The sequence below is a fragment of the Apteryx mantelli genome, chromosome 5 (genome assembly GCF_036417845.1).
Source record: "Apteryx mantelli isolate bAptMan1 chromosome 5, bAptMan1.hap1, whole genome shotgun sequence".
Taxonomy (NCBI): Eukaryota; Metazoa; Chordata; class Aves; order Apterygiformes; family Apterygidae; genus Apteryx; species Apteryx mantelli.
The window spans coordinates 12,268,611-12,282,999 of NC_089982.1; the positions used below are offsets into that span (position 1 = coordinate 12,268,611).

At 44.2% G+C, this 14,389-nt stretch overlaps 1 protein-coding gene across 1 annotated transcript in view; it reads left to right on the plus strand.

The window, feature by feature from the left end:
- Nucleotides 1-14,389, plus strand: part of FRAS1 (Fraser extracellular matrix complex subunit 1) — a 182,413-nt gene that overhangs the window by 87,040 nt on the left and 80,984 nt on the right. The window contains exons 14-19 of the mRNA XM_067297013.1: nucleotides 5,462-5,605; nucleotides 7,944-8,084; nucleotides 8,516-8,656; nucleotides 9,586-9,756; nucleotides 11,650-11,790; nucleotides 13,831-13,974. Of these exons, the coding sequence (XP_067153114.1) occupies nucleotides 5,462-5,605; nucleotides 7,944-8,084; nucleotides 8,516-8,656; nucleotides 9,586-9,756; nucleotides 11,650-11,790; nucleotides 13,831-13,974 (882 nt within the window). The remainder of the gene's footprint in view (nucleotides 1-5,461; nucleotides 5,606-7,943; nucleotides 8,085-8,515; nucleotides 8,657-9,585; nucleotides 9,757-11,649; nucleotides 11,791-13,830; nucleotides 13,975-14,389) is intronic.

The following is a 14,389-nucleotide window of genomic DNA, read 5'->3' on the forward strand; positions in this document are numbered from 1 at the left end:
TAATTTGAATTTTGGAATGAAGTTGTTTGATCTTTTCACAATTCTACTCTTACACCAGGGTTATTACTCTCCCCTACCCTCCATTCTGTAAAGTACTGAAACCATTAAAAGAAAGGAGATTTGAGAATAAAAGGTGGCAGGTTCAGGTAAGTAGCAGTGTGTTTAATAATCGTGGGTCAATCTGAATCCTGCTTAGAGCAGAGTGATAGATGAAGTCTTCCTTGCCAGAAATGGGCCATGGAAACCATTAAGAAAAAAACCCAAAAGCCAAAGCAAAGTGAAGGGGAAAAAAAAAAAATCTGCCCAGTAAAACAGAAGGGCTCGAAGGACTTGAAGTTTTCAGTGCTCTCACTGCATTTTTCCAACTTAATTATTTATGTTTTCAGGATTATTTAAAAGCCTAGGCAGAACTCAAGTGTTTCTGCTTTGATCTCCCAAAGTGCAAATATTGAAACGTTTAACTTGACACTAACAGACCCAGCTCACTCTGTAGCAAAGCGCTTGGATTTCTATTCATGCCCTGTTGTTTTTCTCTGCTGTATCCTGACTGCAGAGGCTTACCTTGAGAATGAATGGTTGAATATGAGTAAGCTGAGCTTGCCCAGCTCACAGTGAGGACACGTTAGAGGTGGTTCCTGCTACCACACAGCATAGAGCTGGTGGAACCCATCTGTAGTTTCCGAAAGCCGGGCGACAACTTCTTGTTGTGTTCTTGGTGGGATGCCCTTTGTGTTGGCCTGCCTCCTGCTTTCGTCAGGCCTGTGAATGTTGCACCTATGCTGATGCAAATAAGAGACAGTTTGGTAAGTGGAGCATTCATCGATTTTGGTCAGTCATGATAGAACAGAAGGGCAGAGCATGGAAAGCACTCGTTGTTCATGCCTGGCACTGTGCTTCATGTCTGAGTGCTGTAATGAAACGTGTCGGTTATGCCAGAGTGACCAGTGATTTGGGGCACTCGGGTTAATCTGGGATGCAGCAGATTGCAGACGCTGATGCCTGCGTGTGCTGCTTTTGCCAAGGGAACATGCCCTTGCAGGAACTTCGGTCTTCTAAAAGCACCGGGCCTCTGCCACTTCTGTGCAACTCTTAGGGTTTTTTTTGCCTGAAGCTCCTGAGTAACAGAGCAGAGAAAGAGGCCCTTTGGCTCATGAGCTTTGGGGTGTTCCTGCTTTAACCAGGAAGTGAGACCCTGGAAGTTTGGTCTGCCTAGCATTGATTTTCTGGAAAGACCTGTTACTGCAGCTTAGTGAATGCCCTCATGTCAGCTGAGGCGGAGTAACTGTGCATCCTATTGAAACTGGAAGGCCAAATATATTCTTTTGAACATCTTTCATTCAGCAGCAGTGTCTGGTTAAGCTGCAGGAACTTGCTTTTGCGTCCAGTATCCACACAGAGGAGAGGAGAGAGTACAAAATGGCCCTTCCCAAATCTGAACTGAAAATAGCAAGAAAAGGTGAAAACAGTTTCCTGGCAATGCAGTCACTTCTGCTGATTTATCTTCAGCCATCCACTCAGTTGCTGCAGGCAAAGATATTTCAGCTGACAGTGGCCCAATGAATACTTATTTTTTCCCCTTCTTTTTCAGTGGATTTGGGGACTGGCTGTTTGGGCAAAGAGCAGCTGTTGAGCCTGGCAGTGGTCCAGTGCTTAAAGAGCCAAAGCTTTTGCGGGCAGGTGGGGGGGGGGGGGAGGGCATGCAAACAGAGGGCAGAAATGTGTGCTCCGGCCACATGAACCTAATCCTAAGGGTGGCAGTCCCTTGCTTGTAACTCCAACTGTGGTTGGACCTCCTGATGGCAAACAGAGTAGAGATATTGTCTGGGACTCAGTAGCTGCTGGACATAATGACAAAACAATCCTTAAGACGTGTGAAAATAAAGTGCTTGGTGCCTGTCGCTGCAGGCACAAGAAGTGAAGGATTGTATCTGTAGGACATGAATTAGCCTGTGTGTATTTGTCATCTGGAGACCGGCAGTTGATAACTCCTGAAGGTACTTGCCACCCTGCATACAGAAATGGCTCTGTCAGTGGAGCCTGTTCCCAGGGCAGGCTTGCAAGGCAGACCTAATGATGGGAGCAGTGCCTCTGAGCTGGGTCTCTTGCTGCAGATACTTTTATTGTTGGCCCACCTGAGGAAATTGTCACCTGTCCCGTAGCCATTTGCTCTGCTTTCAAATGCTAAACATGCCTGACTTGCTAAAAATCTGGTTACAGTCCTCCTCCTTTCCCTTCCCTCTTCCAAACCCTGCTGCTTAAATCCCCTCCCTTTCTGTCCCTTTCTGCTCTCCTGCCCATTAGCTTGGGATGCAGAGAGTGTCTGTTTCATAGTGTTCTGCCAAATTCACTGCAGCTTCTCAAAGTCTGGTGACCTCTGGTAGGTTGTACTTCATCTTTATTTCTCTCACTGTAGCCTTTCCATATCTTAGATACCACAGAAGTCATCCTCCATCTAAGAAGACATGCAATTTTAACGCAACAGCTGCCTCACTAGGAGGCCTGAGAACTGCTGTGATACCCCTGAGTGGTTTTGCAGGATCATAGCCACAGGCCAATGAGAGCCAGCTGAGAGCTGGAGAGAGGGAGTGAAGGGGGATTTTGAACTCATCCAGCCTGCAGACTGTGCTGTTTGGTATCAGGACCTGGCTTGAGTGTAGACCTTCCAGGTTTCCCACTAGAAGTGTGGCACCAGGTGGGCTCTTAGCCCACCTTGCCTAAAGCACCATTCCTTCTTGTCTCGCTCCCTTTCTTGCTGGCTGTGCTTAAAGCAACATTTGTGGTGGTTTCACTTGGTGGGCAGAGAATGGTGAAGTGGGCTGGGTTGACCTGGCCGCTCCTTGGTTACATCTACAGCCATGTGTCCATAGAAGGGCTTAAGAAGGCCAGAGCCAGAAGAGAAGGCAAGCCAGGAGGGAGGGTTGTTTGCTTCATGATTAGCTGTGTATGAGGAGAGTGGCGGTAATGGTGACAAAAGCCCAGCAGAATGGCTAGGTGCAGACTGTGGCAGAGGCATCATCTCCAGAGAAGAGTCTGGGAGGTAGGCACAGCCATGCTAAAGATCTTCCAGCATGGATATTGTTTATGGTAGACCTAGACCCAGCAAAACATGTGATGCTGGGGGGCTGAAGGTATAATCTTGACCTATGCAGAGGGACAGCTTGAGGCAGCTGCGAGAGAGAAGAGACTGAGGTGAGGAAGTACTGAAGAGCAGCCAGTTTAGTGCAGGTAGGAGAGCCTTAGAGCCAAGCACAATTGCCCAAATGACTTCGCTTCCACCAAATGTGTATTTTTAATACAGCTGTATGCAAGAGTGTGTGTTTAAAAACAGAGTCTGGAGGCCAGGCCGCCACGGGGGAGAAGTCCATCTTGAAAAGGTGCAGTATCTCTGGAGAGGACTTGAGTATTTTTGTAAATAACCAGGTCAACAAGGACATGAGGACTGCAGTACTGTGGATATCTTCAGATGTGTCAACATATTTAGGCAGGTTAACATTGAGGGGACAAAACTGTGCTGTGGGAAGTCTATTATTAGAAGATCAAGCCCTGATGTTCACCCTCTTAAAAAGATGTTGAAAATTAGAGTGAGCTCGGAGAGGAGCAAAACACTCGTGGCTGGAAGGTGAAGTGAGGACATTTCAGTACTTAGGAATTTACAGCATGAACTCATATGCTGCAGTTAACTTTCGAGTGTAGACATGCCCAGAGAATCATCCAAGCTGGAATGAGGTGCATTTTTTTATCAGCAAGGGAAATTATTGACTGGAACAGAAGAGTGTGCACAATCTTTACCTTGGGATGGGATGTCTGGTATTTGTTGTGTTCTGCTTTAGCCACAATTACATGCACTTGATAGTGTTGACATTGTGCTGGTTCACCTTGCCCTGCTACCTTAGGCATGGTCCTGGAACGGAAACACTTTCAGTCTCACCTGCTATTGGGGAGAGGATGAACTGTCTCTCATTTAGGAATTTTTTTTGTTGGAACGTGTTTGTTCGTGTAACTTTCATACGTCAATGTGTTCTGAGTTAAGTGAATTAAGCTTCCTAGAGAGTATGAGTTTTCTTTCCCCAGCGAGCTGCTGCTTTGTCTGCTGATTTCCTATCACGCTGAGACTACTTGCAGAAGAGTTTTTCTTGGGTGGCTGCAGCTTTAGATGTGTTCATGGATACAGGGCAAATGTCATAAAGTTCTGTTTTCTCCTACCTGCCATGGTCTGGGAACACAAGCATGTACATGCCTCACTGTGAAATAATACATTTATGAACGTGTTTAGAACCTATTTGAGTGTAATCAAGAAAAAAAATCTAATAGTTTAAATTGTAATTTGCACAGTTCATGCAAGCACTAGTAGCACAGGATTTAACATGTGTCTGCTGCACAAATTCCATAAACACTAACCACAGTCTGGGCTGGATTTCCCTCACAGCTGAATGGTTTTGTATAAGGCTGCTCATTCAACATTTTTGAGGGGAGACAGAACTGATCTCCATGTAGTTATTAGTTTACTTGTAACATATCACCGTGCTCGAGCATCACTCTGTTCTGCCTGAGTGTTCCTGTGCCAAGATGCCTGAGAGGGGGCATTTCTACAGCCTGCACCACAAAATGTGATATACTTCAGGAGTATGTGGAACATCAGTGTGCGCCAGCCATGATGCATGGCTCACCCCGAGAGAAACGTGTCTGATTTCTAAACTCAGTAAAGAAATGTTCCTTCTTTTCCTCTGGCAATGTAAGGGAAAAGACTTGCAGTCTTGCACTGTACTGTACCTGGGACCCACTGCCCACCTGTCCCCAGGAATTTTGGGTATGTGAGTATGTGAGGATTTCTGCCCTACCTGGCCAGGAGCAGCCAGCAGTCAGAGTCTTGTACTCCGGTGCAGAGTCTTGCAAGGGCAGGAGGAGTGATTTTCAGGAGGAGGCTGTCTTGCTTTAATTTTGCAAGATCTTGACTGCAGCCCTGCAGTCTGATACTTTATTTGTTCATGAAGTGCTGTTTATGTCAGTAGTCACTCTGAGGATCTGATTGTAGGCTTATTTTTAAATAGCACGCGACAGGGACTCTTTACCCTTCCCTTCACTTTGTCCTCGTACAGCACCTAGCACCATGATGAGCAGGAATTAATAGTGTTACCAACACTCCTCCTGTCTAGTTACCAACACACCCCTACAGCTACGGAAATAGCTGATGTTTGTTGTATGTCATCTTGCAAGCACAAAATGAGGGTGTAAGATGTACCCACAAGATGGCTCAGATGAAAATACTAACATAACAAAGCGGTGGTTTTTTGTTTTCTTTTCCTTTCCTGAAGTACTGAAAAGCCTGCAGTACTGAAGCAGTATAAATGCCTGTGAATATAAGGAGGAAAAATTGCAAAGAAGTGAATTCCTGCATACTCTTTGTTTTGAAAAGTTGATTGGAAGTTCAGCATTCATTAATCGTTCGCTTTCTTTCCTGCAGCTTGTCACAAGTCCTGTTCCTCGTGCTGGGGAGCTGCTGAGAGCAACTGTTTGTCCTGCAAAGACACATCACACCTGCTAAAAGCCGGGCTATGTGTGGCCAGCTGTGGACAGGGATTTTACTTGAAGGATGGAATCTGCAGTGGTAAATACCTGTTTTGTTTTTTCCAATTGCAAGAAGTTTGAGAAATGCTCTGCAAAAAGGGAATCAATATTTCATTTAGCCAGGCAGCAGCTGTGATTTTATTCATGTCTAAGAAGCCAGATGCACCTTGTGCATAAATAATAGGATGGGAAAAGCTGCTCTTTGTAAGATTATTAATTAATTTAAGCTAATCAGATGCTGAAAGGTTTAAGGTTGTTTCCCTCACTGAATAGCATGAAAGCACAACTGAGATGTTTCTGAGGGCTTGACAAATCCATTTGTCTGTGTCAAGAGAAATGGCCCTTGCCAGCAGGTGTCTATAAATTGTATTATAATTCGGCATCACAGTAACTAATACCTGCACAACAGATGAGACTTGGGAACTGGGAAGGTTAGTTAAAAGAAGGGGAAGGGAAAGCTGGAGGAAATTAAGGACCAAGTCAAGCAGCTCATGAAGGAAAAAAATCTCAAATAAAGAATCTAAATTTTGCCGCAACCATGCAGGCTAGGTCTCTGTTTCAGCCAGCTCCAGCTGATTTGACGGTCTGTCCAACAGAGTCAGCAGTAGTGATGCAGGGGTTGCCTGTCTTCATGCAGGTCTGCCTGAGCCACAGCGAGTTAGAGAGGGCTTAAAACCCAGAGCCTGTTGAAAAAATTGTTGCTGTTATGGCCACTTCTGGCTGGATTTCACTTTTGACCAGGTTCCCTTTTGCTTTGGTTGATGTTTACACCAGTAAATTCTACAAACATGTGTTTCGAAGTGTGCAGAGTTGAAATTTTACATCTTTAGTTGAAAATCATTTAAGCTGAGAAGGGAGTTCTGTTTAGCTGCACCTTGCCCATATTTGCAGTTTTATTGCCAGTGATTTCTCAAAGCTGCATAGTTGCTGCTCAGAACCTCCAGAATTCAGGCTTTTCCACTTCTACCTACAACATGCGTTTGGATGCCCAAGTGGGGACCTGTAAGCTGCTGTGAAGGGAGACTCTCAACTGGGGAAAAGGAGCAAAAATTGTACAAGTAAAATGCTTGGCCCTTCTGAATATACAGCAGCAGCAGTGCCGCTGACTTGGTGAAGCCAGAGTTTCATACTGCTTCTGTCATTTAACAGGTCATCATATAACAGGTAATTTAGCTGTTATATTCAGAAGTGAATACCAGGGATAATATAGACCACAAAAATTGATTGAAAACATCATCATGGTTGATTTTTTAATGCATTTTCACACTCAAAATTTTGATTTGAAGAGAAGAGGAAGAAGGGAAAAATGATAAACTCTCTCAACTTTCCCCCTATCTTTCAATTCCTAAACAGCCTGAGGACTAATGCTTGTTTTGCAAAGATCTGTAAAGATTTATGACATGTTTTTCACACACAAAAGTGTTCATAATGATGCTCTCTCTTCACAGACCACTGGTGAACAGAAAAAAACCACTACATTTACTGGAGGGGTTCCTAGGATATGTCCTAGGACATACATACTTGTCTCTGGATTCACTGGATAATTGTTAGAGATTTTAATTCGGAAAGAAAAAAGAAGAGCTTTTAGTGTCTGGTCTGCATGAAGATGTCTGTGGTACTTTTGCACCATACAAAGCTGATGTGCAGTCTCAGCCTGAAATGTCACTCAGTCCAGCAACAGGCAAAAATGACAGGCAAACAGAGCCTTGTATGTTGAATTTCAGGATGTTGATATAATTATACCTCATCAGTCCAGCTGGTTACATTGCAGGTCAAAAGAGAAGCCTTGAAGGGTGTGCAGACCAAACTGAGTGCAAGTCTGCTGCAGACAGGGGAACAGAAGCTGTCAGGCAGCCATGAGATCATCCATGTCCCTTCGCACTCTCATGCTCAGAAATGGAAATCTTCGGTGCTGTTAATGGCAGATCCAGGCATGGCCAGACATGGAGATGCAAACTTTTTTCTCCAAATGCCCCATTACGGGAACAGGAGACTGGTGGGATTTGTAAGAGTCTTCCTCTCCCTAAGCTGCCGCAGGCATTTGGGCTGTCGATGCCTGGGCGGCCTCGCCTGTGCCAACGTGGAGGGAGTGCTGGTGCAGACCCACTCCCAGTGCCCCCGCTTTCTCAGTGTCCTAGACGGGCTAGAGGGCAGCGAATGCCTGTCGGCTCTCACACGCCCACCTCTGTGAATGTCACTGCGTATTGCAGGGAAGTGTGAAAGGTTACTTGGGCTGGAGAAGAACATTTAAAGATGTCTTTCTGACAAAGAAAGAACGAGGCATGGTTTGCATTACCTTATGTATGTAGCCAGGTTAATGACTCTGCTGTTTGTTGCCTAGTGAGCGCTTTCGGTTAATGAGCTGTTCTCTTCGGCAGCTTGTGACCAGTCCTGTGAAACGTGCTATTCAGACCAACCCAGATGTTTAACCTGTGCTTCGGATAAGATGTTACATGATGGGAAATGTGTTTCAGAGTGCCCACCTGGATATTTCCCAGACAGCAGTGGAAGATGCAGAGGTAATAGGCATCTTTGCATGATCTTTCTTATGGCTCTCAGGGCACCCTCCACATGTTGTCTTCTTTTCCCCAGATGTGTCCTTGTGGGGAGGGAACTTTAAGAGTGCGAAACTGAGGGTGGGAAAAGGAATTTCAATTTTTGATTTCTTTGGTTCACTAGTGATGGATTATTTTAAATAACCTCTTTGCTTTGTGAAGCATATTGAGACTTATTGAGATACATACTCAAAACACTGTGTGAGTGGGACTTATTATTACTATGTTACTAGTTATTAATACTTGTGTGCTTCTGCTCTCATTAGTTCGCCTAGCTGAATATCATGCCAGCTTGGAGCTTTCATTCTTGGCTGGAGGATACTGTAACCAGCAACACCGCCTGCAAGCAGAATAAATGGAGTATTTCAGTTCCATGTTCTCTTTCTCTTTATCAGCTTGTCATGATTTGTGTTCCACCTGTGAGGGACCTTTGGCCACCCAGTGTACCTCCTGTTCCCTTCCTCTGGCATTGCGTCAGGGACAGTGCCTGCAAGGCTGTGGAGAGGGTTTTTATCAGGATCAAAATGTCTGCAAGGGTAAGCCATGTAATTTGGGTAAGTTCCTTGGCTGCTGTACATCAGTCTGTCTATGTTGGCTGTTGGTGTGCTGTGCTTGGAGTATCCAGCTATGATTCTAGTCCTTTTTCCTATGCTGAACTGGTCAAGGAACGAGTAATTCCCATGATTGTCTACTGATTGTTTTCCACTTTGAAAACCCCCCCCACCAAATTTGTATATTTGAGCTTCGTGGTTTCACCGGCTCAGGATTTAGTGATCTTGGGGATATTTTATCCATATGCTGTTGAAATAAATGTACGTTCCTAGCACTTTGAAATTTTTCTTGACGCAAGTTAAGAGGTGAATAACATTTTACACTTACCTAGTAAATTTGCTAAGGCTGAAGTCATATTGCAGCAATGAAAAACCTGAAAATTCAGGAGATGAATTTGTGCTACCCACGAACCCTTTCAGACTGTAATTTCTTGCCGTCTGTCCTAGTAAGGTTGTGTTCACCTTTGCAGTTCTAGAAGTTAAAGGAAATTTGAATGCCTGCTGCATAGAACTGTAGGATTTTTTCCTACATTATTTGTTTATCTACTTTATTTATTCAAGAGAAGAGCCATTATTTTTTATTTAGGAAAAGATGGCAAAATATTATTTAAAAAACCCTGTTCCATTATGGAAAATACAGCATCCTGTGTGGTTTTGGAATGGATTCTTTAGCATGTGAGTTGCTGCAAGGTAGTTTTGTGCTCTTTGCTGACTGTTTGGGCGTTGGACTGTCTGCAGTAATGCAGAACTGAAAAGTGGGATGACCAGTCAGGCCCAAATCAGTGTTTTCTTCCCTTTCTCTCTTGTGTTTAGAACAAGATGCTCCGGTTTGCACAGTCATTGTGCCTTGTCCATCTGTCTCAGAAAGCTGTTCTCAGAGCTGTGGCTCTAACTGTTCTCTTACCTGCGCACAGGTTGCCACCCATCCTGTCGCACCTGCGTCGGCCCAGAGGCCTTTCACTGCGTGTGGTGCAGGGTGCCAGATGTACTGCAGCCTGACCAGCACGTGGAAGGAGCCGTACACGGCCTTTGCCTGTCTCACTGCCAAGCCCAGTTCTACCTGGATAGCACAGGAGTTTGCAGACGTGAGTAGAGATGTGAACAGTTGCTCAAGGCCTTCAGCACAGGAATGCACTTTCCAGATGTGGACATAATTTAGGATGCATTTATGTTACTTTTTTCTTTTCCTCTCAGCTTGATGGAAGGAGTCTGTAGGGGCTCATTTCCTGTCTTAGAGTACATTTCCTGTCTTAGGCCCTGAAGAAGGAAGAAATGGCATTTTTTGCAGCATGATTTTGTCTAAGCAGTGGACTGCACAGACCATAATGGGTCCAGTGCTTTGGTTGGTTCCCAAAGGCGTTAGTGTAGAGCCTCCAGTCCACATTTCAGTACTTTGCTGCACAAGGTTGAAGCAAAAAGGACCTTGCATGTCCGGAGAGTTAAGTGTTTGGAATGGGAGAAGAGAATCTCTCCTGTAAATTTCTGTGACAGCTCTCGAAACATAACTCAAATCACCTTTGAAAATAATTCCTGGAAGAATGTTGTCTTCCATTTTTCCTTAAGTGAAGTACCATTCCTTGTTCTGTGAGATTGCTGTGAAGCGCATGGAAAAGAGTCACCACAGTTTTTGTATTTCTTTATTTGCAAAATTATACGGAAGCATCCCCAGTCAGCACAAATTACCATAACCCCATTGAGGTCAGTGGAGAGATGGCACCTTATACCAGCTGAGCCTCTGCCGTGGAATATATTTGCTGGCCTGCCTGGAGAGGCTCCACACCTAATTCTGGGACTCTTGCATGCAGTGCCTGTCCCTCGGCAGGTGATGGATTTTCTTGGCTGACTCTAGGTTATGATATTGAACCTGAATGAAGAAGTCCATATACCACTGCTCCAAACAGGTGAACGGAGCTGCCCAAACAGGCCTGAGCAGAGTTCGGCAGCAGTGCGAGATTACGTCATTGGGCAAGAATGCCGACACAGCCCCATGTGTTACCAGCTCTGCTGTATTAGTAATGGCATTAGAATAGTTGTTTGATTTATTGCACAAGGGTGGGAAGATTCAGTGTTTCAAACTTTGAGCTTCCCCCATAAAATATTCATGCAAAGTGTGTAGATGCACCTTTCTGAGAATGTAAATCTGCAACAGATGTGTACCATGCCTGCAGTATCTATTCAGAATAAAAACATGTTCACGTGAAGGTTAAAGCATTAGTTTTGAAAGTTTTGCCTGCGTGGTTGTGAATTTCTCATGAATCCACAGAAACATTTCTCTACATGTTCTTCTAATGCTCTAGTCACTGTTGTAATAAATATTAGTTCTTTTAGCTAATCAGTTATGTATTTATTTAATCAGATTATTAGTTTAAGCTGGCTTGTTTTAGGATCAGGAGCAGTAAAGGCCAGGGTGAAGGAATCTAACGTTTCAACTCTGCGCCCTTAATTACTCTCTTCTTTTTTTCTGAATAGTCCTTTTAATGAGTGTTCAATCATTTGTTAGCTGTGAAGTCAGGTGATGAGCCTGCCACTGTTACTGCTCCAGGATGGACGATGACCTAAGCCTACCGTGGAGCTAGATAGAAAATCCTTCCTGGGGTAACTGAAGGATGATAACAAGAGCTGATTTCAAACGCTGGTTGGCTAGCAGGAGCCCAGAGCTCTTAAAGGCAGGTGATAGGTATTACACTGCGTTGTGCATCTCAGCTTTCCATTTTAGAAATTCAGGAATGAATTGCATGGGTGCGAAGACAGATTAAATATGGAGCTATTTGTGGTTGCTCCTTATCTTCAAGAAGTATGCTGTACAGCCTTAGCCCTTTTGCCCTTTTTGCATTTCACAAGCAGAGAATCCTATAAAGCAAATACCTTCTTGTTTTCTTAGGGGAGAAAGCAATCTAGCTGGACTCTAGGACAGAAACAGCAGAGAGAAGCTAGAAACCACTTTGGTGCTCTCTGTCTCTGTTTTTCCTTTCCTGCAGAGTGCCACTCCTCCTGTGCAGGCTGCATGGGGAGCGCGTCCCAGGACTGTACAGCTTGTCCATCTTCCCACGTCCTGCTTGAAGGCCGATGCCTCTCCGAGTGCCCAGAGGGGCTGTTCAGCCACGAAGATCACTGCTACTGTGAGTGCATAGTGCAGGCACCTGCAGCTTAACCCACAAATTTCATTGAGTGCACGTTTTGTAATGCATTTCTCAATGTAGAGATGCTGTGAGATTATATGAGGCTATTTAAGTATTTTCAGGGAAGAACAGTACAGTCCAATTTCAGGAAATAGAATCTCCTTCTAATGGGAGAGAAGCATATACATTGAAACAGAAATTATAATCAGTTTTGCTCCCCTGGATTGGTTTCCTGAAAATATTTTGCTTTTTATTTCAGTGAGCTTGGGTGATGTTCTTAGCCAGCACATTGTGGGTGAAGAGCTCTCAAACATACTGAATAGCGCTGAAGCATGGACTGGTTTGGTTAGTCTAGATAAGTATATTGTCCATATGAATTAGATTTATTTTTAATCCACTGCTGACTATAGGGCTGGGTTTAGGAGGAGGAAATTCTGCAGATGTAGGAGAAAAAACATTACTTGTATGGATATGCCTGATTAGGAAGGGGAACAGCATTACTTACTTGTGTCCGAGGCTTGCACATCAGTCAGCATGGGGCCTTTATTCAGGCTGCTTGATCTCATCTAAGCAGATGAGTGTGACTGCAGCAATTCACCCCCCTGTAGCTCTTGCAGAGAACTGGCGTTTGGGGCAAGCCCTTCGGGACTAGCTGCTAAGGACAAGGGGTGAGGAAAGGCAGGCAGCTGAAAGCTGATCAGTCCCTTCAAGGTCAGCTGAAGGTTGTCTTTTTTTTTTTTTTAATATAGATTTATCGGATCAAGTGTCCATGCATCTGTCCTGATAGTAGGAGAAATTTACTGAAGTTATATTGGTTGCTTCCCCAGGACGCCTCAAGTTTAGAGAGAGGGAACTCTTCCAAAGCCCATGGTTCTATTTATTCAATCTATTCATCCAGGGGAAAACTCTATAAATATATTCATTTGGCAAGCCTTTGTAAAGATTCATCAGTTCTGGGGTTGTGTGCTGCTACCTAAGAGCTGAGGTAACTGCTGAATGCTGCATTATACTGCTTCAGATCCCAGGCTTATGTAAATGTCTCGGGAACAAAATTTCGCTGTCAGGAAAGCGGCGGCTTTCTGTATGCTGCCAGCTTAGATCTCCTGCGTTTTTTGAACAGCAAGGCTCAGTTAATATAGGTGTGTCTAGAAATTTGACTCTTCCTTTTGTTTTTACTGAACAGTGAAATCATGGGCATAATTTCTGAGAAGCTGAGAGGGTAGTGGGAGTTGATGTGTTAGGTCTTAAACACTGGAGCCTTACATTGTGGCAGCTGTGGGAACTCCAGCTTCCATGTGGAGAGGCAGCAACTGTGTGTAGCCTGGGGGAGTCCTGAGCTGGGAGACTTTGAAGTTGTGTGCTTTTATTCACTGAAGAGTTTATACAGTAGTTTTTAAGAGGTTTTTACAGATCATTAGCTGTAGTACCTCAGATCTTTAGTGTGGAAATCATGGAAATAAAGCACCTGGCTTTAAAGGTAGAAGGATACAAAAACAGTCTGAGTGAAATATTTTTGAGCAATCTTAACCTCTTTCTCTGCAATCCTTTTGCTGAGCTTCTGCCAGACACAGAATGGCATGGCGTTTAGGTTTCATTGGGTTCAGTTTGGGAGGGGTTTGTGCAGAATTCACTCCTGGATTCCCCACTCATGAATATCAAACTCATACCCACAATAATTTTTATATAATCCCAAGATGTTTAATTTATCTCTCCCTTGCATCCTGCTCTCTTTCTATATGCGCACGTATATGCTAGAGGGAGGAATAAACGGGCTGATAACTGTATTTTGTATAGATCTATACCTTGATTTATGCAGAGAAAAAAAGCAAAGCTTTTAATTTTCAACTCTTTCTGCATCTTGTTTATTTAAAAGGAGAATGTCAAAACCTTCCCAGTCAGAACTCTCCAGTCATTTATGCTATCGACATCATTTTGTGTCCATGTAGGAGTAAAAAATTATTAGAGGAGCTGGGTTTCTGGGGAGGGTGGAAGGCAGGCTATACTGAGTGCATAACAATGAGTGTTTGCTTTCTTATCCAGCCTGTCATCCATCCTGCAAGACATGCCATGGCCCTGCTGACTCGGAGTGCATAACCTGCCATCCCCATGCAACTCTAGCTGGTGGAAAGTGCAGGACTAGCTGCAAGGAAGAGCAGTATCTCAACCTGGTGGGATATTGTGTGGGTAAGTGAGAGAAGATTGCATGGGTTGTGACGATCTTTCTGCAGCAGTGGCCAAGTATTTCAGTGCACACCATGAAGAAATCAAAATGCTTGCTATGAGAAGAAAGTCACAGTGATGAAAATACCATTAGGAAATTCTCCAGTGTAAACAGTGTATAGCAAAACCACTTGCCTCTGCTGCTGTGCATATCTTCACTAGAGCTGTGTGAAGCTAATTGCAGATTGTATAGGGCAGGCAGGAGGGAGTGGGAGAAAAGGCTGTCTTTTGCCAGGCTTGCTGCTGCTTGGTTTGGTGAAGGCTTGAGATCACATCTACAGACGAGTACTTCTGGGAATCAGTGGAGCATTCACATGGTTAATGATATTGTAACAAATAAGTTATTAACATCAGGACGGGCTACAGCTCTGCTCCGTTC